The following is a 26,542-nucleotide window of genomic DNA, read 5'->3' on the forward strand; positions in this document are numbered from 1 at the left end:
AGATAAATTTATGAAGTGGAGTTGTGGAAGGTGGATGTGGTTTGGATTAAAAGGGATGTGTTATTGTTTTATTTATTGTTAGGTTTATTGTTTTGGGTGTCAAGAGATCCACGCAAAGTGAATGACATCTGTAAGGCCTAAGAGATAGACATAGCCATAGCAATTACACCATCTGCTATCATAGCTAAAATGGAGAGTGTCTCGGGAAGGAAAAGAAAGCAGTTTTTTAAATGTCTATAATCATGTATTTTCAAGTGATTTAAGAGACAATTAGGAGCCACTTCTAGGTTTTAAAAAGGTAGTAACAACTCTAGGGTATTCTTAGATTAGAACAAATGAAATAGGAAGAGACGGAGAAGCAATTTAGGAATCTAAAAAAATTAAAAGCATTCTTTTTACTAAAACAGTAGGCAAAAAGACTTATTACCAGAAATACCATAAACCAAAGAGGAAACATAAAGAAAAATGATAATTTCTGTGGTAGGATTAAGCAATTTTCAGTTTTTCTCTTTATACTTTAGTATGTTTTCTAGAATGAAGGCAGTAGTTTTTAAATATTTATAATAAAATCATCATTCAAATAAATATGACATATATATAACCAATGAACAATAAATAAATGCCCTTGTGCCCACCACCCAGTTTTAGAAATAAAAAAATTCACAATGAGTTTGAGATTCCCTGATTAATTACAACCTTCTCCTCCATCTTCCAGAGGTAAGCATTATCTTGAATTTTGTGAATCATTCCTTTTTTCTCTAACATTATCACATGTATATATCCCTGAACAATATGTTGTTTAGTTTTGGCTGATTTTGATAAGTATATTCATGGAATAATAATTTATGTAGTCTTTTGTGACTTGCTTCTTTTCATTCAGTGTAATGTTTTTGTGACTAATCCAAGCTGATATATGTAGTTGTAGGCTATTAATTTTCACCACTATATAGTATTATATTCTGCTTTATTCTACAGTATTTTATTGAATAAATCATAATTTTTCAACCATTCTATTATAGTTGGAATGAGTTGTTTCTGTTTTTCTATGATCACTACTACTACTTTGAACATCCTCAAGTATATCTTCTGGTATGTATGTGTGTATGTGTGTGTGTGTATATGCATGTATGCATGTACAAGGAAGTTTTCCACAGGATATATGTAGGAGTGGAATTACAGAATGGTAGGGTATATGCTAGTTCAGTTTTACTGGACAAACGTAACAATAAACTGTTTTACTAGGTACTGGTATCAGTTAACATTCCAGCCAGCAATATATGTAAATCTTCATTATTCTACCTTTTAGGTACTAGTTTTATCTGATTTTTAAATTTCTAATCTGAAGGGTATGGTTTAATTTACACTTCTTAGATTCCTAAAGAGGGTAAGCTCTTTCATAGGATTAAAGGCCATTTGGATTTCCTATTCTAAGAAATGTGTTTATGTCTTTTGTCCATTTTTCTATTGACACATTTATTATTTACACTTATTCTTTACAGAATTTCATCTCTGAAGTTCTATGCTGGAGGCCAATCCTTTGTTGGATATATATATATATATATATATATATATATATATATTGCAGGCATTTTCTCCCAGCTTATAGCCTTGTGATTTTACTCTCTTTATGGAATCATCGAATGAACAGGAGTTCTTGAACTTTTTTGTAGTAAAATATATCAATATTTTTGACTTTGTATTTTTATGTCTTATTTTTTATGTTTTATTGTACTTTTTTGTTTTATTATGTATTGCATTCTGAAAAACCCATTTAGAGACTGACTGTAATTGATGTGCATTCTAACATAAATCAGCACTCCTCCTTTGCCTCTGTTATGAAAAGTAATTTTCCTTACCTGGTACATTCATGTACTAGTAGTACCCATGACTACACCCTCACCTTACCCTGCATAATTCTTTGGCACCTGCCAAGTAGCACAGGGATACAGTTCCTCTTGCAGTGGCCCAATATAAGCCTCATCTGTAAGTTTCCCTTCAAAAACTGTTAATTACCACATTGGAGCAGCCAACCTATTTTCTTCAGTCTTTGCCTGCCTTCCACGTATGGAGGTAGATTTTCAATCTCAAAGCTTTTCCCTGGATCTGTGTGTACTAACATTTATTTAGTAAATCCTCTCTATTCCTGAGGTCATGCTATTTTCTCATATTTTCTTCTAAAACTTGAAAATTTTTATTGTTCACATTTAGTCCTTAATTCATTTGAAAGTCTTAATTTTGGTGTAATATGAGGTAGACACCTAATTTCTTTCTTTCCCCTTTTGTGGATAACAAATTATCTACTCTCCATTTATTGAAAAGTCTACTTTCTTCTTTGATTTGCAGGGCAAGAAACAAGTTTCCATATATTTGTTTCTGAACTCTTGATTTTGTTCCATTGGTTTAATATTCATACTGTGTTGATACCACATTGTCTTTTTTTTTAATTTTTTATTTATTTATTCATTTTAGAGAGAACAGAGAGAGAGAGAGAGAGGAGAGACAGAGAGAAGGGGGGAGGAGCTGTAAGCATCAACTCCCATATGTGCCTTGACCAGGCAAGCCCAGGGTTTTGAACCGGTGACCTTAGGATTTCCAGGTCGACGCTTCATCCACTGCGCCACCACAGGTCAGGCAATACCACATTGTCTTAATGACTACAGTTTTATAAGTCTTGATATCTGATAAAGTATGATAGTCATTAGGTCTGCTTACCAAATATTTCTGGTTCTTCCTTCTCCAAGGATTATAGTAGGATCATACTTCTGGCCCTCTTGTGATTCATGAGAGCCACATGATTAGCTCTGGTCAATGAGCTATGAGCAGAAGTGACCTGCTGAGCAAAACTGCCTGGGCAATACCCTTCAGAGTTCTTTTTCCCTTTGGCTTAGCAACTAGTAATATTCTCCATGGTTGTAACTTTGGTACCTGAGTTCCTGAGTGACTATAATCTGTAAGGTTTTCCTACTAACCTGCAGTGAACAAATAACATGAATGAAAAATAAATCTTTTGTATGTTTATCACTGAGATTTTAGCTTGTTACCACAACATAATTTAGCCTACTCTGAGTGATACACAAGTTACCGTAAGTTGCTCATTTTGTTATTATTTTTTAAGAGTGTCCTCCTCCACTGTTTGTCAGATGAATTTCAGAATTGAATTTCTCAACTTCCAGGAAAACACTGTTGTCAAGAGTGTACATTAGTACTACCACTTTGGAAAACATGTGGAAATATTGGAAAACAGTTGGTATTATCTAAAAAAGTTGAAGATCTACATAACCTATGATCCACTAATTTCATTCCTGGGCATGTATGCAAAAGAAGTATATACACATTTGTTGATGTGTATGAGAATGTTCTTGGCAATATTTTTTTTTTTTTTTTTTTTTTTTTTTGTATTTTTCTGAAGCTAGAAACAGGGAGAGACAGTCAGACAGACACCCGCATGTGCCCGACTGGGATCCACCCAGCATGCCCACCAGGGGGCAATGCTCTGCCCACCAGGGGGCGATGCTCTGCCCCTCCGGGGGGCGTCACTCTGTTGCGACCAGAGCCACTCTAGCGCCTGGGGCAGAGGCCAAGGAGCCATCCCCAGCACCCGGGCCATCTCTGCTCCAATGGAGCCTCGGCTGCGGGAGGGGAAGAGAGAGACAGAAAGGAAGGAGAGGGGGAGGGGTGGAGAAGCAGATGGGCGCCTCTCCTGTGTGCCCTGGCCGGGAATCGAACCTGGGACTTCTGCACGCCAGGCCGACGCTCTACCACTGAGCCAACTGGCCAGGGCTGGCGATATTTTTCATAAAAAATAAAATACTGGAAATAATCCAAATAATTACCAGCAGTAGAATTAATAAACAGTGCTTTATTTTACAATGAAATACTATGTAATAATGAAAATGAACAAACTCACCCTGCACACAACATGATAACCTTATAAACATATTGCTGAGCTAAATAAGATATATATACATACAAATTTATAATGATTCCATTTAAAATAAAGTTTCAAAAATAGGTACTTTTTAAATTATATTGTTTAAGAATGGATACATAGGGAGTACAACTATTAGATAAAACAAGGAAGTGATTATCATGAACATTAGGAAACTGAATTTTTTTGCACAATTCCTACTCTAAGATATAAAAGCAACAAGCATTTAATAATCACACCCAAGCATCCCTCTAACAAACCAAGAATTCAGACTTTATGAGATTGAAAAATGAGTCTGGAAGCTCACTCAGAACTCATCCAACCACAAATAATCTATTGTATATATGGACCAAGAAAACAGAAAAGCTACATACTGGAAATGAGATAATATAATGGAGAATCGGCACTTTAAACATCTCATTTCTTCCTCCTTAGCAACATACCTAAAATCTCCAAGTCAGAAATCTCTCGCTCTCTTGGTTCCTGAGATTAATATTAGAGGAGAGAGCAGAGAAAGGCCACGTGGAGGAGGCCAGGAGAAGCAGCCAAATGGTGGAGTGCTGAGTGAGAAGCCAGTTCGTGCAGAGTTTGTGCAGGGAGAAGGAAGGAGATGGGGAACAGAGGTGAATAAGTCTGGTGAGCTAGAAACCTTTGATTCTAGGAAACTCGGATAAGTCAGTAGCTTTGTGAGCACTGAATGTGAGTGGGTTTTGGAGCCCAGTTGTGTTTTACTTGCCCGCCGGGTGCAAGCTAGGATTAAAGATGATGGCCCACCAAAAAAAAAAAAAAAAAAGAAATCTCTCACTTTAGGCTATTTTTGTTTGTTTGTTTGTTTCTAAATGAATTTCCAGTTTCATTTTATTCAGAAATTAAAAACTTGGAGTCAGATGATGGGGTAGAGTACTGGTATAAAGAATCTACTAAACATGGATGGACCTTCAAAAAGTTATACTAAGTGAAATAAGTAAATCAGAATAAGAACTATATAATTTTACATATAGGTGGGATATAAAAATCAGACTCATGGGTATAAATAAAAGTGAAGTGGTTACCAGGTGGAGGGGAGTGGGGAAGGGGAGTAAAGAGGTACAAATATATGATGACAGAAAATGATTTGACTTTGGGTAATGGGCACACAACATAATCAACATTTCAAATGCAATAGAAATGTATACTTAAAACCTATGTACTCTTATTGATCAATGTCACCCCATTAAATTTAATTTCTAAATAAATTTTTAAAAAGGGAAAAATATTATTCACCAACAAAAACAATCTATTAAATATGATAATGGAAAACATTAGGGAATGGGGAATTTTTAATACTGGCTTGCTTTTATTTATTTATTTATTTATTTATTCTATTTTAAGTGAGAAGAGAGGAGATAGACAGACTCCCATATGCACTCCAACCAGGATCTACCTGGTGAGCCCTGCCTAGGCCAATGCTCTGCCCATCTGGGGCCATGCCTATAGCCAAGTTATTTTTAGCACATGAAGTAAAGGCTCCACAGAGTTATCCTCAGCTCCCAGGGCCAGCATGCTCAAATCAATTGAGCTATGGCTGCAGAAGGAGAACAGAAAAAGAGATAGAAGGGGAAGGGGATGAGGAGGAGAAGCAGATGGTCACTTCTCCTGTGTGCCCTGACCAGAAATCTAACCCAGGACTTCCATATATCAGGTTGACACTCTAACACTGAGCCAACTGACCAGGGCCAATACTGGCTTTTCTTTTTCTTTTTTTATTTATTTATTTATTTTTATTTATTCATTTTAGAGAGGAGAGAGAAAGGGAGAGAGAGACAGAGAGGGAGAGAGAGAGAAGGGGGGAGGAGCTGGAAGCATCAACTCCCATATATGCCCTGACCAGGCAAGCCCAGGGTTTCGAACCGGCGACCTCAGCATTTCCAGGTCGCCGCTTTATCCACTGCGCCACCACAGGTCAGGCCCTGGCTTTTCTTAATAGGAAGAATTCGTTGCGAAATTTTGCTTAAAAAATTTTTTTTAATTTATTGATTTTAGAAAGAGAGAAACATCAATCTGTTGTTCCACTTATTATGCATTTACTGGTTAATTCTTGTATATGCCCTGACCAGGGAACAAACCTACAACCTTGGTGTATCAGACAATGCTCTGACCAACTGAGCACCCAGCCAGGGCCTAAATTCAGCTTGAACATACAACAGTTAATTCCATTAAGAACATTTGGGTTGTTTGTGCTTTCAAGATGAAAATTTAGAATTAGCTTTTCAATTAAATATTCAAAGTCTAAGCATATTTGAATGGTATCCTATTACATTAGAGTTGTATAGACAAAGGGGTTAAAAAAAAATCCAAAACAGACTACTCAAGCCAAATAGTAATTTTTGAAGAAAAATATTAATTATATTCATCCTTGGCACTAAACCACAATCAAATACAATTCAGTAACAAATTCTTTAGCATCACCTTGATTAATCAAAAAGCTCGTCAATATTGATCATTTGACAACTTAATGGTACTGAGAAAACACAAATTTGAAGTACTTACCTTGAGAGCACAAAAGATGCAGGAATCTCCCATGCATTTGTGAGTTGTAAGCTGCCTGAAGCTACGTCGGAAGATGTCCAAGTGCCATAAAACCTGGCAAAGAAGGGAAAATACATTACTCTATAAAAAGCCACCTAAAAAAATATGACAAGTAAATGTAAATGTGGTACTCTGGATGGGATACAGGGATGGGAAAAGACTCTAGGTAAAGACTAAAGAAATCTGGATAAACTATCAATTTCAGTTATAAAAAGAAATGGTATAACATATAGCATAATCCCTTAGGAAGCTCCTCTTGCCTGGGGAACATTTAAATGGCACCATATATGAAATAGCACTATACTTATAGAGTCCCAGATCACAGAACACCCCTGGAGCTTCTTATTTAGGTATCTCAAGGTATATATTCCAATCTTTGAAACATGCTATACTCCAAAATAAGTAACAGCTATTTTTCTTCTTTTTAGAGTGACAGAGAGACAGATAGAGAGAGAGAGAGTGAGAGAGAGAGAGAGAGAGAGACACTGATACCCACAACCTTTGCATATTGGGACAATGCACTAACAAACTGAGCTAACCTGCCAGGACTAGTAACAGATTTTTTTTTGTGTGTATTTTTTTGAAGTTGGAAACGGGGAGGTAGTCAGACAGACTCCCGCATGCGCCCGACCGGGATCCACCCAGCATGCCCACCAGGGGGCGATGCTCTGCCCATCTGGGCCATTGCTCTGTTGCATCCAGAGCCATTCTAGCGCCTGAGGCAGAGGCCACAGAGCCATCCTCAGTGCCCAGGCCAACTTTGCTCCAATGGAGCCTTGGCTGTGGGAGGGGAAGAGAGAGACAGAGAGGAAGGAGAGGGGGAGGGGTAGAGAAGCAGATGGGCGCTTCTCCTGTGTGCCCTGGCCGGGGATTGAACCTGGGACTCCTGCACGCCAGGCCGACGCTCTACCACTGAGCCAACCAGCCAGGGCCAGTAACAGATTTTTTAACTAATGTAATGGGTTCAACACACTGGTGGGGAACACAGCTTTCATATGAAAAGTTAGAATATTAATATATCCTTAAGTAAAGATATGGAAATATGTATGTGTGTATATATTATGCATTACATATAACACTGGAAATTAGAACAGAAAGTCATAAATATTGTTTCAAGAGACAGTATAAATAGAAAATAACAGAAAGAAACAATGATAAAAACGGGACTACGACCAAGAAGAAAGTAAACACAAACACACCTATATCAACACCCTTTTTGCCTCCTTCTAAATTACAAAATATATTGTTAGTTCATGCAAAGTCACTAAAAACCTAGTATGTATCACCTGGAAAAAACCTAACTAACCCCACCCAACTGCATAAAATTTGTAGTACTAATTAGTGAAAGTATTTAAACTCTCTTTATGAGCTTCACAGCATAGGATTTTTTAATATTTGCAAATAAAAATTTGGACGCCCTGACCAGGTAATTCAGTTGGTTAGGGCATCATCCGATACACCAAAGTTGCAGTTCAATTCCCGGTCAGGGCACATACAAGAATCAACCAATGGCCTGACCTATGGTGGCGCAGTGGATAAAGCGTCGACCTGGAAATGCTGAGGTCGCCGGTTCGAAACCCTGGGCTTGCCTGGTCAAGGCACATATGGGAGTTGATGCTTCCAGCTCCTCCCCCCCTTCTCTCTCTCTGTCTCTCCTCTCTCTCTCTCTGTCTCTCCCTCTCCTCTCTAAAAAAAAAAAAATGAATAAATTAAAAAAAAATTAAAAAAAAAAGAATCAACCAATGAATGCATAAATAAGTGGAACAAATCAATGTGTTTTTTGTCTCTCTCTCTCGCTTTCTCTCTCTCATCAATTTAAAATATATATATAAAGAAGCCAAAATTTAAAAATAATTTGGAAACCAGAATATGAAACTTTGATTACATAAATAAGCTTGATAAAATTTTTGTATTATGGATGATGAAACTAAAATACTATTACCTGTACAAGGTCACAAGACTAGTCTAAAGAAGACCAAAAAGTAGAATTCAGGTCTCCTAACTCCTAAGTCCAATGCTTTTTATATCAAATATTTTTGGATTTTCTTCTCTCATTAGCAACTTATTTTCTCTTTAAACCTGAGGTATAAAACTAATATTTAACCAAAGCATAATTATCTTTGGTGGAAATTTTCATTTACTTTTACTCTGAAAAGCATAAAAGAAAGGAAACGGATTACTTGAAAGTTAGGGCAAGGGGTATGAAGCTAACACTCTATAGGCCTGATGAGACAGGTCAGGCAGACAGACAGGAAGCTTTAGGATTCTGAGACCACCAAGGTGGCAAGCAACGCCTAAATTGAAAATCTAGAGCAGATCACCAATTTAGGAGAATTTACTTTCCACTAACTCTGTCCAAGCACATCTGACCTGACATCAATTACGAGCTACTATATGTGAGTTCAGAGGAAGGAGATGAAGAAGTGGACAAAGACTGGACTCCATTTAGTGTGTGTGCTAAAAACCTGAATTATGAGACAAGAATAATATTATGAGGTAAGAAAGCCTTTGACTTGTGGAAACAATTTTGCTTTCTATACTAGAGAAAAGCAACTACAGTGATAAAAGAGAAAAAGAAAAGAGACTGTTCAGGAAAAGAATCAATAAACAAGTAGTAAGATCCTCCCACCCATGTACCTCCCCCTTTGGGCAGGTAAGTAGTAGTAATTAGTTATTATTTCACTATCATATTAACACCCCCTTTTATTTACTAATGAGGTCATTGAGACTCAAAGAGATAAAGTTACTTGCCTAAGATCACACAGATGAGCTTTAAAAATTATCTCAGGTTGCTGACCTCAAATAGACTGTCAAGTACTATATTTAAAGAGTTATCAGAAACATAGCACCAGCAACTAAAAGTCAAAGTTCACCAAAAAGAAAAAAATGCTCTTACCTGCAAGGCACTATTGAGGAAGCAACTGTTTTGTCCTGGCTCATTGCTGAGCCCTTTGCTCGGGGCGATAGAGGTTGAACTTCGTGGAGCAAACATCCCTTGGACACTACCACGGCCCCCTGAAAAATAATTTTTCTTCCAAGACATTATCGTTCACATTTAGACTGAAAACACAGAAGCGGTTTTGTATCTTATGAGGAGGGAGTTTCTGTCTGCTGAAGTCCTTAATAGAAAGAGAATCCAGAATTAAATGACTATATGTTGAAAGATTTTTGAGTTTACAACCTTTCAAACATCATTTGTAGCTCAAGGAACGCAGGTATCCTCTTAGATCCACATGACAGAGCTGTCTCCCACTTGCTCCAAATAATGCCTGACTTTTAACATGGCACAAGACTAATACAAATGGAAATCCTTGAGTATTGTTTCCTTCTATTTTTCTTGAACTGCCTCCATAAAATCCTGGTGAAGTAGCTAGAATCCTCAACTCCAACAGAATCCAGGATCTGGGTAGGATGTGTTCCTTAGGCTTGTTAATAATACGTCTTGTGGACTGAAGATTTTTCCAACTGGAAGGAGAGGCAGACATAAGCAAGAACCCAACGCAAACCTCCTCGCCTTCTACTGCCTTGTCCCATCATCCTCTGAAGTAAAATCTAAAGTTCTAAGCAACCAGCATAAATTCCACAAAGCTAAGGAGCTTGTTTGAATTATAGGAGTATTTGCTGTTGCTACTTCTGTTGTTTAATATGATCCAAACATCTTCTGTCATTCCATCCAGAACTTCAGAAAGCCTCTTCTCCTCTCTTCCTCTGTGACTAGAATAGCCAGCTGTGCCAGGGAGCTTAGACAAAAAGAAAAAAAAATCAAAAGCATGCGTCACTTAATGACTCGACTGGCTTTGTGCTGTTCTGCCAAGATCAACGTTGCCTCACCTCTCACTATAAACTTGAAACCTTGGCAAACAATGCCAAGAAAGAAAAAAAAAACTAACAACAACAAAAAGGAGAAACCAAAGAAGAAAAAAAAAAGGTATGAGCAGCTTTATTTTCATGGGAAACTTCTCTGAAATTTTCTAGAAGGAGAAGAGTTGATCTAGACAAAAATAAAAACCAAATACAAACTTTCCAAAATCAGGCTAACAATATTACTAAGGACATCACAAATAAGGAATTGAAACACTTTCTTTTGAATATTTTAAGTAAAAAAATTTTTAAATGGAGTTTACAGATTCATCGCTATGAAAGCCTGTATAAAGGTGAGAGGTCCAACTTATCACTCTGGACTCTATTCTGAGTAAAGATGTCCCATCCCTGAGAAACACTCATGGTAAGTAAACCATATGTCCTTAACATTAGTCCAAGAGAACTAAATCTTCTCCTGCCTTGTTTGTCTGTATGTTATATTTTTGCCAGGTCAGACAGATAATTTGAGCTACAAAGCACTTAATCCTCAGATTATATCCTAGACGCCTACAATCAGAGGCTGCCATTGACAACATTAGTTCTCAACTAATTAAAATGCCAGTGAGGCAACAGGGAGAAATACCAAAGCAAGTACCTTTCTTGGAAGGTAATGCTTCTAATCTCCAGTTTCAAATTTTCCTATAAGACTGCCATATCCACATAAGGAAAAAATTAAAAATAAGTGTCAAATTTGGTTTCTAACAGTTCCCCAGGATTCTCCCTTCCTTCCCACCATCATATGGACCACCTAAAAAAGCAAAAATGCTATAATATCTTAATCATTCTCTGGGATATCATCTAGCATTTCCACAGTAAATCCACTGGAAAAAATGAAGCACAGGATCATTAAATGATTACACAAGACTGTTCTTTCTCTTCTCTAAATTCCCAGACTACTTATAATTTACATATCACAATTTAAATATCTGACTATATACTGTAGTCATATTATTCTCTATTTGCTTTATTATTATCTATTTGTTTTATATACATGTGTCAGTCATAAATCCTAAATATGACTATATGAAATGAAATACTAACTAGTGTCAGACATGTGCTAAACACTATACTTAACATTATTTTTTTATGTTTTCCACTGATTTCAGAGAGAAAGGAAGGGAGGGAGTAAGGGAGAGAGAAAGAGAAGATCAACTCATTGTTTCACTTAGTTGTTCCGATTAGTTGTGTGTGTACTCATTGATTGCTTCTCCTATGTGCCCTGACTGGGGGTCAAACCACAACCTCTGGTGCACTGGGTCAGCTTTATCTACTGAGCCAACCTGCCAGGGCCTATACTTATATTCTTTATTCAATCTTCACAACAGCCCTCTCACATAGGAATTAATAGTTCCATTTTAGAGAAAGTAAAGTGAGGTTTAAAAACATTAATTTGCCCAAATCAAAGTAAGTAAATGGAAGAGCTACAATTGTTTGCCTATTTCACTATGATTTAATTATCTATTTTATCATACTATTCCAAAAGCTCCTATCACAGTGAGTTATAAGGAGGTGCTCAGTAAATACTGCCTAATGATTAGGATAGCACCAGGAAGAATTTCAAGTCTCCATACATACTATACAAGACCCTCAACTCTACACACATCTTCAAACACACCCCACTCAAGGCCACTAAACAACTTCCAACAGGCTGCGCAGCATTCCTTCAGCTCAACTACTGCAAAGGAATGACAAGCACCAAGCTATACTTTGCTTACAGCCAAAAGGACTGGCAGGCAGGTGGGGTTTCCAGTGTCTGCATTAGGAGCTTACTGAAACTCAGCCTGCCCTATGTACACACGCCTGAGGTTAGGGAGCAAAGGGGAAAAAAGGCAGGAGCAGAGAAAGATTCTCAAGCTCTGAATGGCAGTATTATGTAGGGTAAGGCAATAAGCTCTCACACTTGCTCTAGGTGTGTCAGAAGCTAAAGTTGAGAGCCCAAAAGGACAAAGCCAAGAGAAGCAGTAACAAAAGGTCCAAAGAAATATGACAAAATATTTCACTTAAGTTGCAGTTCTAGCACTAAACAATATAATTTTTTTCTAATGTCATCTACTAAAGATATATGAGAAGACAAACTAAGAGTTCTACCCACATGACTCTAGCAACCTATTTAAAAGAAGTAAAAGAACTGCTTAAGCAATACTAAAGTATTCAGCAGCAAAAGAGCAAAACATCTGTAACTGTAATTGTTCAGAAGAAGAAATGTATACACCTATATATGGGGGTGTATATATTTATATGTATACATGAAGAGAGAGAGAAAGTGGAAATGGTAAAGCAAATCAATATAGCAGAATGTTAACAATAGGTACATCTGGCTAAAGATTATATGGGAATTCTTTGTATCACTCCCTACAACTTCCATAAGTTTTAAATTATGTTTTTAAGCTGAAAAGAAATTGATGCCTGCAAAATAAAAAAGACTTTAAATTATGTAAAAATTACCTTGTACTGTATGCAGTATTAGTGACTCAGTACAAAATCACAACTCAAATTACTGAGCCAGTACATAATAATGTCATGGCAGATGATACTGGCAATCCCTAACTTAAAAAAAAAGAGAGAGAAAGAAATATTAAAAAGTATAGATATGATGACAAAATAAAATAGAATTAAACTTGAATATTTTTCTATGAAAAAGAGAGCTGAAAATACAGTATCATGCCAAGTTCTTTTAAGGCGCAAGTGATAAAAAGTAATTGTAATACACAAAGAGGACTAAGATTAGATTAGACTTGGAGTTAAAAGATACAGGCTCAATTTCCACATTTTTATGACTTTGTAAAATCCCAAACTTCTTAGGTGTCCTGAACTTTGTTTCTGTGTCTGTAAAATGGTGGCACAATATAGATTTCACAGAGTGGCTGAGGTTTAATACAACAGGCACATGAGAGTACTAGCAAGTTTTAAAAACAAGCGATGAACTAGTTCACTTAATGAGTGAACTGCTATGCCTAAAAGAAGAAAAGTAAATTTTGGCTTGGTGACCTCAGGATACCAGAAAGTTGTAATTTACCAGGAATGTCTTCTAATTGTATAAAAAGAACCTCACATAGTATATGAGCTCACATAGGGAAAATGATATGTCAGCACAATTAAGCTACATGCTTGGAGAAACATTTAAATTTTATAATTTTTTTATTTTTTTTATTTTTTCTTTCATTTTTCTGAAGCTTGAAACGGGGAGAGACAGTCAGACAGACTCCCGCATGCGCCCGACCGGGATCCACCCGGCACGCCCACCAGGGGCGAAGCTCTGCCCACCAGGGGGCGATGCTCTGCCCATCCTGGGCTTCGCCATGTTGCGACCAGAGCCACTCTAGCGCCTGAGGCAGAGGCCACAGAGCCATCCCCAGCGCCCGGGCCATCTTTGCTCCAATGGAGCCTTGGCTGCGGGAGGGGAAGAGAGAGACAGAGAGGAAAGCGCGGCGGAGGGGTGGAGAAGCAAATGGGCGCTTCTGCTGTGTGCCCTGGCCGGGAATCGAACCCGGGTCCTCCGCACGCTAGGCCGATGCTCTACCGCTGAGCCAACCGGCCAGGGCTAAATTTTATAATTATTTTAAAAATACAAGTTTAGGCCCTGGCCGGTTGGCTCAGCGGTAGAGCGTCGGCCTGGCGTGCGGGGGACCGGGGTTCGATTCCCGGCCAGGGCACACAGCAGAAGCGCCCATTTGCTTCTCCACCCCCACCTCCTTCCTCTCTGTCTCTTCCCCTCCCGCAGCCAAGGCTCCACTGGAGCAAAGATGGCCCGGGCGCTGGGGATGGCTCCTTGGCCTCTGCCCGGGGCTCTAGGGTGGCTCTGGTCGTGGCCCCAGAGGGGCAGAGCGTCGCCCCCTGGTGGGCAGAGCGTCGGCCCCTGGTGGGCGTGCCGGGTGGATCCCGGTCGGGCGCATGCGGGAGTCTGTCTGACTGTCTCTCCCCGTTTCCAGCTTCAAATAATAAAAGAAAAAGAAAAAAAAAATACAAGTTTAACTTAAAATGGCAAACAACTGAGAATTAGGGTAACAAGAATTAGGGTAACATTTTAGAAGCTTGACAAAGAATGACCGTGTTCAACTAATCAATGATTCAAATGGAAAAACCATGAAGAGTATCTCAGTTCTAAGGAAGTAACAGTAAGTAGCCCCGTTACTAGTGATTCAAGCCAAAGTAACCCAAACATTAGGCAGTCCAAGTGTACCACACTGAGTGAGATAGCCAAAGAGTTTAACCAGGAAAGTTGCTCACATTTCTAGTTTCTGTTATTCTACATAGAAATTTACTTGTAATTTACTTAAACTATAGTTGTCTTGATAAATCAACAGGTAATTACCTTAATCCTTGGTATGTTCCACACACCAATAATTCCCAACCAGATCCTAGCCAATTAGCTCAGTGTCCTCCCAAAATATCAAGGTTGCTGGTTCAACCCCCAGTCAGGGCACATACAGAAAGCAATCAATGAATGCACAACAATGTGAAACAACAAATAAATGCTTCCCTCTCTCTTTCTCTTTCTCTTTTTCCCTTTTTCTGTCTCCCTAAAGATCATTCAATAAATTTAATTTTTTTAAATAATTCCAAACCATCTCTATAGTGTCTTATTGATTATTATATAGATTAAAATTAGTTAATAGAAAGAATGTGCTAATATCAATGGCTGGCATACAATAATTGCTATATAAATGGTTGTTATTGTTATTTTTACCTTTCAAACACTCCTTCCTTGTGAGCTCTTTTCCCTTTAAACATAACTACACATGGCCTGACCAGGCAGTAGCGCAGTGGATAGGGCGTTAGCCTGGGACACTGGGAACCCAGGTTCAAAACCCTAAGGTCCCTGGCTTGAGTGTGGGCTCAACCAGCTTGAGCGTGCCAGCATGAGCATGGGATCATCGACATGACCCCATGGTTGTTGGCTTGAGCCCAAAGGTCACTGGCTTGAGCAAGGGGTCAATGGCTCAGCTGAGCCCCCAGTCAAGGCACATATGAGAAGCAATCAATGAACAAGTAAAGTGCTGCAACTACAAGTTGATGCTTCTCATCTCTCTCCTTTCTTCTCTCTCTCTCTCAAAAAATGTGGGCATTCTAAATCAGACCCTGTTACTCTTTTCTACAATACTTCCCATGGTGTCCTCATCCTCTTCTCTGTCAGAACATCAACCATCACTTCTGGTCTGATAAATTACAAATTTTATGAACCCTAAAATCAAATGACCAACTATTTACAAATTATCCCACTTTTATAACAAGTTCAATATGTCCAAATCTGAAGTTATCTCTTTCTCTCCCACAGAGTAGTTCCTCCTATTTATTTATTTATTGATTTATGCCAATGGCATCTCCAAATCCCCAGGTTTAAACCATCTGTAGTTTTTATTTCTTCCTATCTCACTCTCCCTTCCCTATCCACATCACAAAGGCCTGTCAATTCTCCCTTCAAAATCTCTCACATTGAGCCTTTTTTTTTTTTTTTAGATTTTAATTTATTCATTATAGAGAGGAGACAGAGAGAGAGAGAAGGGGGAGGAGCAGGAAGCATCAACTCCCATATGTGCCTTGACCAGGCAAGCCAGGGTTTTAAACCAGCAACCTCAGTGTTCCAGGTCGACGCTTAATCCACTGCGCCACCACAGGTCAGGCGAGCCTTCTTTTTCACTTCCACCGTCACCACCCTAGTTTACACCACAATTACCTCTGATTTAGACTAGTATTATAATAGCTAAGTCTTTCTGGTCTCCTGTCTCTTGCCATTACAATTCATTTATACAGTTTTTTAAATTACTATTTCTCTTTAACATGCATCATTATTTATTTGTGTGCATTTTACACAAAACAGCAAAAGCCTTATATTGTTCCTCAGTCAAACAATATTAGTTGCCAGCTAGAATAGGTTTTTGATATGGTCACTCCCACCTTTTTGAGGTCCTAAGCAAAGTAAAGATATCTACTGTTATCACCCCTATGTAACAGTCCCAGAGGCCCTGACATGTGCAATAGGCCAAAAAAAAAAAGTTAAAAAATACATATTGGAATAAAAGATAAAACTGCTTTTATTTATAGACAACATGATTTCTACATTTTAAAATACCAAGGAATTTACAAAAAAAAAACCTTCTAAGAACTAGTAAGTGAGGTCAGTAAAGTCACAAAATACAAAGTAAAAATTTTTTTAAGTGAAAGGAGGGGAGATAGTAAGACAGGCTCCCACACACACCCCAGCTGGGATCCACCCAGCAACCCCATCTAGGGCCAATGCTGGACTCAACTAAGCTATTTTTAGCACCTGAGGCTGATGCAGTCAGACCAACCAAGCTATCTTCAGTGCCTTGGGCCAATGCTCAAATCAATTAAGCCACTACTGGCTGCAACAGGGGAAGAGGGAGAGGGAGGGGAAGAGAAGCAGATGGTCACTTCTCTTATGTGTCCTGACTGGGAATCGAACCCAGGACATTTATACACCAGGCAGACACTCTATTCACTGAGCCTACTGGCCAGGGTCTAATACTTTTTTTTATCTATTCTTTTTCTATATACTAGTAATGAACAACTGGAAATGGAAATTCTTTTAAAGTACCATTTACAATAATACCACAAAAAATAAAATATACTTAGGTATAAATGTAACAATATGTATGTAGGACCTATATCAGGGGTTGGGAAACTTTTTGGCTGAGAGAGCCATGAATGCCACATATTTTAAAATGTAATTCCGTGAGAGCCATACAATGACCCGTGTACGTTACGCATTATCCAATAAAAATTTGGTGTTGTCCCAGAGGACAGCTGTGACTGGCTCCAGCCACCTGCAACCATGAACATGAGCCGTAGGAAATGAATGGATTATAATACATGAGAATGTTTTATAATTTTAACATTATTTTTTTTTAAAGATTTGTCTGCGAGCCAGATGCAGCCATCAAAAGAGCCACATCTGGCTCACGAGCCATAGGTTCCCGACCCCTGATCTATATGCTGAAAACAAAACACTGTTGAAAGAAGTCAATCATTTACAACATAGAAGACATAAACTGAAAAATTTTAAAAGACATGAGAAAATTTTGTGACCTTTGGTTAAGCAAAATAAATTTTTTTTTCTTCTTTTCCAAGTAAGAGGAGGGGAGAAAGAGAGACAGATTCCAGCAAGCACCTCAACCAGGATCAACGCAGCAACCCTCGTCTAGGGCCATGCTCGCAACCAAGCTCGGAAGCTCCACGGAACTATCCTCAGCACCCTGGGCGATGCAGCTCGAACCTATTGTGCCATGGCTATGGAAGGAAAGAGAGAGAGACAGACAGACAGACAGACAGACAGAAGGAGAGGGAGGGAAAGGTGGAGAAGGAAAGTGTGCCCTGACCGAGAATCAAACCTGGGATATCCACATGCCAGGCTGACCCTCTACCACTAGGCCAAACAGCCAGGGCCACAAAAAAATTTTAAATACAACAATGAAAGCACAACCCATAAAAAACAAAATTATAAAACTGTACTTCAGCATAATTAAGAACTCCTATGTTTTGCCCTGGCTAGTGGTGCAGTGGATAAAGTGTCATGCCGAGTTCCAGAATCACTAGTTTGACCCCGGGGTCACTGGCTGGATACTGGGGTTGCAGTTCAATCTTGAGGGCACAGGTTTGAGTCCCAGTCAGGGCACATATAAGAAGCAATCAATAAGTGCACAACTAAGTAGAACGAGTTGATGCTTCTCTCCTCTCTCTCTCCCTTCCTCTTTCTCTCAAAAAAAGAAAGAAAAGAACTCCTATGCTTTGTAAGACACTGTTAAGAGAATGAAAATATCAGCCAAAGATCACAAGAAAACACAGGGGCAAAAGTAGGTTTATAGTTGTGAGTCTGCGAAACAAAGTTTATTCTTATAGTATTTATTTATTAATTATTGTATTTTCCTTACAAACAACTGTAAACCTACTTTTGCCCACCCTGTATTTTCAAATCACATAATGGATAAATGTTTGGATACAAAAAAATGTATAGAATCCTCAAAACTTAATAATAAGAAAATTTGCTCAATTTTCTTAAATAGATAAAACATTTGAACAGACACTGAATTTACTAAAGAAGATATACGTACAAGCCTCCACTCAAGATGGCAGAATAGGTAAATGTGGTACTCACCTCACCTCCTCCCACAACCACATCAAAGTTATAACTACAGAACAACCATCATTTAGAACCATGTGAAATCTAGCTGAACACAAGTCCTATGACTAAAAATATAAAGAAGTAGATACATTGAGACTAGTAAGAGGGGTGGAGACTCAGAATGAGCTGGTCCCACACCTACATATGGTGATTAAAAATCAGGAGACAGCCTGACTAGGCATTGGTGCAATGGATAGAGTGTCCAACCAGGACACAAAGGACCCAGGTTCAAAGCCCTGAGGTAGCCGGCTTGAGTGCAGGCTCACCAGCTTGAGCACGGGGTTGCTGGCTTGAGAATGGGATCATAGACATGACCCCATGGTCACTGGCTTGAGCCCAAAGGTCACTGGCTTGAGCAAGGGGTCACTGGCTCTGCTGTAGCCCCACAGTCAAGGCACATATGAGAAAGCAATCAGTGAACAACTAAGGTGACGCATCGAAGAACTGATGCTTCTCATCTCTCCCTTCCTATCTGTCTCTATCTGTCCCTCGCTCTGATCTCTCTCTCTGTCAAAAAACCAAAAAAAATCAGGAGAGATATCAATGGTGCAGAGGTTCTCTCACTGAGAAGCAAGGGGTCACAGCCCCTTACCAGGTCTCCCATGCCAGGGTCCCAGTGCTAAGAAGAGAAGTGCCCAGCGCTTCTGGCTGAGAAAACCAGCGGGAATGGTGGCTGAGTAAGACAAGGGCTGCTGGAGTTCCAGGCATTCCTCTTAAAGGGACCATATACAAATACTCAGAGTCACTTACTCTGAACTCCAGCATTGGAGCAAAAGTTTGAAAGGCACCAGGGATACACAGGGAAAAACTTAATTGTCTGGCTCTGACATGAGGGCTACACCTTTCTCACAGATAGAATTGCTGGCAGAGGCCCTTATTCCTATGCTGAGCCCTCTCCTGACAGAGCTGGCAGGCGGGAACTATTATCTGAGTCTTCATCACCTGGTTAACACTATTTGCCCCACAATGGTGATTCTCTAAAACCCTGCCCAAACCAACTGTGAGCCCACCCAAGCCATTTCCAGTCGCTTTCCCACACAAACAGCCTTTTGTGGCTTATGCTCTGGACTTCACTAAAATCTCTCAAAGGTTCACAAACCCCAAACAAGCAGCATCTCCGGCCAAGGTATCCTGTACATCTTGCTAAGTGATCTCAGGCCTGGCACTAGTGGCAGCTGGCCTTGGTTATAGTTTGGTCTCTCCCAGGCACCTCCAAGCCCAGCACAAGTAGCAGCCATCTGCAGATCACTCTGTGGCTCATGCCAGGTAGCTCCAGGCAGGGCATAGACAGTGGCTGATTTCAACCTGCACCTCCCAGGAGGCCCCAGAGTCAGTGGACCAGGTGGTCAACTTCAGATCATGCTGGAGTGCCACTCAACCACCTCCATAAATGACACATTCAAGGGTGGGGGACTAACCAGGCACCAGAGCCCTGCTGAAGCAAGTCCTGCTCATCCACTATAGTCTTAGCCAGTTTCATAGCCCATCAGCCTGGGGATAAATCCCTCCCATTGACCTGCCAACAGCAATGAGGGTTCAACTACAACAGGAGGGTGGACACAGCCTACACAGGGAACACACATGGAGCACCCAGCTCAGGTTACTGGGAATGCTGTGCAACTGGGCCCTACAGGCCCTACTACATAAGGCCATTCTACTAAGACTGGAAGACATAGAAACTCTACCTAATGTTCAGAAACAAACATAGGGAGGGAGCCAATGAAGAGACAAAAAAACATGTCCCCAAAACAAACAGAACAAAACTAAAAAAAAAGAACTAAACAAAATGGAGACAAGCAATCTACCAGATGCAGAGTCCAAAACACTGATTATAAGGCTGCTCAGTGAACTTAGGAAAGAGTAGAGGAACTTAGTGAGAACTTCAACAAAGAGTTAGAAAACATAAAAATGGAGGTAGAAAACATAAAAAAGAACCAGTCAGAAATGAAGACTACATTACAGAAATCAATAGTAGATTAGATGAAGCAGAAAATCCAATCAACTGCTTGGAAGATAAGGAAGCAGAAAACACCCAATTAGAAGAGTAAAAAGAAAAAAGAATCTAAAAAAAATGAGGATAGTGTAAGGAGCCTCTGGGACAACTTCAAATGTAGCAACATTCACATCATGGGGGTACCAGAAGGAGAAGAGAGAGAGCAAAAAATTGAAAATCTATTTGAAAAGATGACAGAAAACTTTCCTAAGCTGGTGAAGGAAATAGACATACAAGTCCAGGAAGAACAGAGAGTCCCAAATAGGATGAAACCAAAGGCCCCCACACCAAGACACATCATAATAAAAATGCCAAAGGTTATAGACAAAGAGAGAATCTTGACAGTAACAAGAGAAAAGCAGTTAGTTACTTATAAAGAAGCTCCCATAAGACTGTCAGCTGATTTATCAAAAGAAACTTTGCAGTAGAGAAGAGATTGGTACAAAATAGTCAAAGTGATGAAAAGCAGGGACCTACAACCAAGATTATTCTACTCAGCAAAGCTATCGTTTAGAATTGAAGTACAAATAACAAGCTTCCCAGACAAGAAAAAGCTAAAGAAGTTCATCACCAACAAACCAGTAATATAAAAAACGTTAGTCTTCCTTAAGAAAAAAATAAAAAATATAAATAAAATGGCAATAAATACATATCTATCAACAATTACCTTAAATGCAAATGGATTAAATACTCCAACCAAATGACAAACAGTGGCTAAATGAATAACAACACAAGACCCTTACATATGCTGTCTAGAAGAGACTAACTTCAGATTGAAAGACACACACAGACTAAAAGTAAAAAGATAAAAAAAGATATTTCATGAAAATGGAAATAAACAAAAAGCTGAGGTAGCAATACTTACACCAAACAAAACAGACTTTAAAACAAAGGTTATAACAACAGACAAAGAAGGACCCAGTAATTCCACTTCTGGGTATTTATCCAAAGGAACCGAAAACATTAAATCAAAAAGGCATCTATATATATCCACATGTTCATTGCAATATTACTTACAATAGCCAAGATATGGAAAACCTAAGTGTCCCTCAGTAGATGAATGGATAAAGAAGTGGTGTATATATACAATGAAACATGTGTCAGCCATAAAAAAGAACGAAATCTTGCCATCTGCAACAACATAGATGGACCTAGAGGATATTGTGCTGAGTGAAATAAGTCACACAGAGAAAGACAAATTCCAGATGACTTCACATATATGTGGAATCTAAAAAACAAAATAAACAATACAGACAACATTTTAACAGTTGCCAGATGGGAGAATTGAGGGAACAGGTAAAAAAGGTAAAGGGATTTTGAAGTACAAATTGGTAGTTATAGAAGTCTTGGGGATGTAAAGTACAGCATAGAGAATATAGTCATTAATATTGTAATAACTAGCCTGATCAGGCGGTGGCGCAGTGGATAGAGCATCGGACTGGGATGCAGAGGACCCAGGTTCGAGACCCCGAGGTCGCCAGCTTGAGCGCGGGCTCATCTGGCTTGAGCAAAAAACTCACCAGCTTGGACCCAAGGTTGCTGACTTGAGCAACGGGTTACTCGGTTGCTCAAGGCACATGTGAAGGCCCACGGTCAAGGCACATGTGAGAAAGCAATCAATGAACAACTAAGGTGTCGCAATGCGCAACGGAAAACTAATGATTGATGCTTCTCATCTCTCCGTTCCTGTCTGTCTGTCCCTCTCTCTGACTCTTTCTCTCTAAAAAAAAAAAAAAAAAAAAATTGTAATAACTATGTATGGTGTCAGATGGGTACTAGATTTATCAGGGTGATCACTTTGTAAGTTATAAAACCACCTAGTCATGATATTGTATACCTGAAACTAATAATATTATGTGCCAACTTGAATTTAAAAATTAAAAAAGTATTTTTTAAAAATGGGGGCCCTTGCCTGACCTGTGGTGGTAAGTAAATAAAGTGTTGACCTGGAATGCTATGGTCACTGATTTGAAACCCTGGGCTTACCCCATCAAGGCACATGCGAGAAGAAACTACTATGAGTTGATGCTTCCTGCTCCTGCCTCCCCTTCTCTCTCTCTCCTCTCTCTAAAACCAATAAATAAAATCTTTAAAAAGGGGGGATAAATTATATAAGCTTCAGGACCCATAGAATCTGAATCATATTACAGAAACTGAGGTTTTATAGTACATATTACTTGAGAAAGTACAGTGGTACCTTGAGATACGAACAGACCAACATAGCATTTTTTAAGATACAAGCTGCAACTCGGTCCATATTGTTGTTCAAGATCTGAGCGAAATTCTGAGATACGAGTTGTGATTCGGGAAGCTGCCGCAGGTTGGCGCATTGGCGCATGGGTCCAGTATCGGCAGTTTGATATATGTATATACAAGTTGACTGACTCATGAGTTCGGTTACAGAATGAATTAAATTTGTATCTCAAGGTACCACTGTATATAATTCAAAAAGCTACTTTAAATTCAGAATACTAATTTGTATTTTCTTAATCAAAGCAGTATCTAATATGTTATTCATTGTATAAATTTTGTTAGCACTAAATAGATCTAAATTATACTGTTTGGCATATACTGTATTTGGATTTTGTATTCTTGAGCCCACTGAAATAATTCTAACAGTGATTCACAGTTAATGTAAAACCAACATGGCTAAATTTAAAAAATCATTGCTCAAGACTGACAGCATTAGAAGTACAGCTCTAGAAGCTGATGACCTTTAGAAAAAAAGTTTTTATTACTCTGTACTAATGAAATGCAGAGAATGATTACTACTCAAGTGTACACAGTACAGCATATGTGCTGCCATTTTTCTCACATCAAAGTAATAAAGAGGCTACTGCTGCAGCCACCCTAATTATTCTGTACTGCATTCCTCACCAATCAAGTCAGCTTCTCATAGCCTCAGTTTCTGAAAAAATCCAAAGTAGTCAGTTATTCAAATGTTTGCTGAAAAGAAACTGGCTTATGTATAAAGAGAGACGAGGACTGGGCCAGGAAGGGCACTGGGCCAGGCAGAGTCTGTCACTCTAAAAGAAAAGTGGGGTAAATGAGGTTCGGAGAGCTACAGGTTATTAGCATTAGTCTTCATTATGAATGGGACATGAATGGGACTGAGACCAATGGAGACTAGAAATGAGTTGTTCCTGCAGTCTTCAGACCTTTGACAAAACTAAGTAAAAGGTGGAGGAAGTTTAGAAAGAAGATAAAACTCTTATGGGAATTAATTTCATAATAATTAAAGTTCAATGTGGCCTCTAAGTAAACACTACCAATTCTATGTGTACAAAACTCCATGACATTTATGCCAATGATAGAACAAAGTATCTCTACCAAGATATTTATTAACTACAAAGGGAAAGGTAGTAACTTTACTGTGGAGAAAGCCACCTCAACCAAGTGATCAAGGTTAACATCACCAACAAATCTACAAATTGACATCATAAATCTCATGGTAATAATAATGCACTAAGGACACAACATTATTTCTGTGTTATTCTTGTCTAAGTCATATAATCTGAGTCTGATCATGAGAAAACATCAGACATCCAAATTGAGGAACATTTGACAAATAACTAGTCAGTATTCTCCAAAATGTCTAAAAGGTTAGAAAAGACAAAGGAAGACTAAGGAACTTTTATAGAATGAAGGAGACTAAAGAAGAAAAACACCTAAAATGCAATGTGAGTTTCCAGATAGGAAAAAAGAACAAGGGTGGACAAACTTGTAAAGTTTGAAAAAGGTATTTAGTTGGTAGTGTTATACTACTGTTAATTTCCTGATTCTGATCACCACACTGTAGTCATATAAGATAATATTAAAGGGAGCTGAGTGAGGGATATATAAAAAATCTCTGCATTATTTTGGCAACTTTTCTGTAAGTCCAAAATTAGTTCAAAATAAAAACCTTTTTATTTTATTTCTTTTTAATTTTTATTTATTTATTTTAGAGAGAAAGGGAGAGAAACAGAAATATCGATCTGTTCCTGTATGTGCCCTGAATGGGGATTAAAACTGCAACCTTTGCATATGGGGACTATACTCTAAACAACTGAGCTATCCAGCAAGGGCAAAAAAACTATAAATTGTGCAAATAATTCATTTAGGGAAATGGAACCTTGAGCCCAACAAGAAATAAAGGAATTTGAGAAATTAATACCTATATGTATAAAAGTAAGTAGGTAAAGATAGATTTATAGGAGAAGCTGAGACATTACCAGTGTGTGATCTTGGTAGAGTCCAATAAAGGCTTCATGTGAAATCTCTGAGTTTACTATGTTTAACATGACAGAATAGCAGTTAACGGATTAAGTTTTGCTTCTTCAATTTTTATTTGTTGATTAATTTTGAAAAAAAAAGGAACATTGATTTGTTGTTCTACTTATTTATGTATTCATTGGTTGATTCTTACATGTGCCCTGACCGGGGATTGGAACCTGCAATCTTCGCGTATTGGAACTATGCTCTAAACCTGAGCTACCTGGCCAAATAATTCATTTCCCTAAATGAATTATTTGCATAATTTATAAAGTTTTTTTGCCCTGGCTGGATAGCTCAGTTGTTTAGACTAGAGTATAGTCCCTGTATGCAAGGCACTGGGTTAAGCTTTATTATTTCAGTAACCTGTTTCTCAGAGCTTGCTTTACCTAGAACAAACTGTTAGAAAAGTTTTTAAATCTACAAGATGAAGAATAATAAATATAGCTTGAATAGGTGGTGGCACAATGGATAGAGTGTCAGCCTGGAACACTGAGGACCCAGGTGCGAAACTCCAAATGGTGGCTTGCGTGTGGGTTTGTTCTACATGAGCGTAGGCTCACCAGCTTGAGCGTGGTATCAAACATAACCATAGGGTCGCTGGCTTTAAGCCCACAGTCACTGGCTTGAGCAAGGGGTCACTGGCTCGGCTAGAGCACCCCCACCTCAAGGCACATATGAGAAAGCAATCAATGAACGATTAAGATGCCACAACCAATTGATGCTTCTCATCTCTCTCCTTTCCTGTCTGTCTGTCCCGCTTTCTATCTCTCTCTCTTGCAAAAAAAAAAAAAAAAGAATAGTAAGTATAAAACAACAGGGATCTTGTTATGGTGATAAAATTAAAGATTTTGTTCTCTTTTCTCTATTTCCTAAATTATCTACAATTTATAATTTCCTTACTGAAAGTAAAACTAAAATCAGGATTTCAACTCATTTTCCTTAAAAATAGAATGAAAGGACTCTGGACCAGAGGTAACCAATCACTGACACACCTAATATCCTAAAAATATAAAAGCTATTTAACAGGTAACTATTTCCTATTTAGAAACACTGGACCAGATATAGATTTTTGTTTTCTTTCTTTCTTTCTTTCTTTATTTATTTATTTATTTATTTATTTATTTATTTATTTATTTATTTTTCAGGGACAGAGAGAGGGACAGACAGGGACAGACAGACAGAAACGAAGAGAGATGAGAAGCATCAATCATCAATTTTTCGTTGCAACAACTTAGTTGTTCATTGATTGCTTTCTCATTAGTGCCCTGACTGCGGGCCCTCAACAGACCAAGTAACCCCTTGCTCAAGCTAGCGACCTTGGGTCCAAGCTGGTGAGCTTTTTGTTCAAGCCAGATGAGCCCACGCTCAAGCTGGCGATCTTGGGGTCTCGAACCTGAGTCCTCTGCATCCCAGTCTGACACTCTATCCACTGCGCCACCGCCTGGTCAGGCAGATTTTTATGTTCTTTCAATCAATTCTCACTGCTGCTATAGCTAAGGTTTAGATCCTTACTTCCTTTGAACTACTACACCACATTACTGAAATTGCCAGGTCTCCGAAAATACCACACTACTCCCTTTTCATAAAAAGTGTTCAGACATGGCCAGATAGTTTGTTTGGTTGTAGCTTTGTCCTGAAGCGCAGAGGTTGCTGGTTCAATCCTTGGTCAGGGCACACAGAAGAACAGATTGAAGTTCCTGTCTCTCTCTGTCTCTGTCTCTCTCTCTCTCCCCTTCCCTCTTCCTCTCTTGCTAAAATCAATTTAAAAAATGTTTTTTAAATCTACAATGGCTCC

At 38.7% G+C, this 26,542-nt stretch overlaps 1 protein-coding gene across 14 annotated transcripts in view; it reads right to left on the reverse strand.

Annotated features, from left to right (window-relative positions):
• The window catches only part of USP54 (ubiquitin specific peptidase 54), a 149,244-nt gene that overhangs the window by 61,187 nt on the left and 61,515 nt on the right, over positions 1–26,542 (reverse strand). For all 14 annotated transcript variants that reach the window (XM_066244233.1, XM_066244232.1, XM_066244234.1 and 11 more), the window contains 2 exons: positions 9,393–10,236; positions 6,458–6,550 (listed from right to left, as the gene is read on the reverse strand). In XM_066244233.1, the coding sequence (XP_066100330.1) occupies positions 6,458–6,550; positions 9,393–9,539 (240 nt within the window). In that variant the 5' untranslated portion in view covers positions 9,540–10,236. The remainder of the gene's footprint in view (positions 1–6,457; positions 6,551–9,392; positions 10,237–26,542) is intronic.

This window comes from Saccopteryx bilineata, chromosome 9, assembly GCF_036850765.1.
Source record: "Saccopteryx bilineata isolate mSacBil1 chromosome 9, mSacBil1_pri_phased_curated, whole genome shotgun sequence".
NCBI classification, from domain to species: Eukaryota; Metazoa; Chordata; class Mammalia; order Chiroptera; family Emballonuridae; genus Saccopteryx; species Saccopteryx bilineata.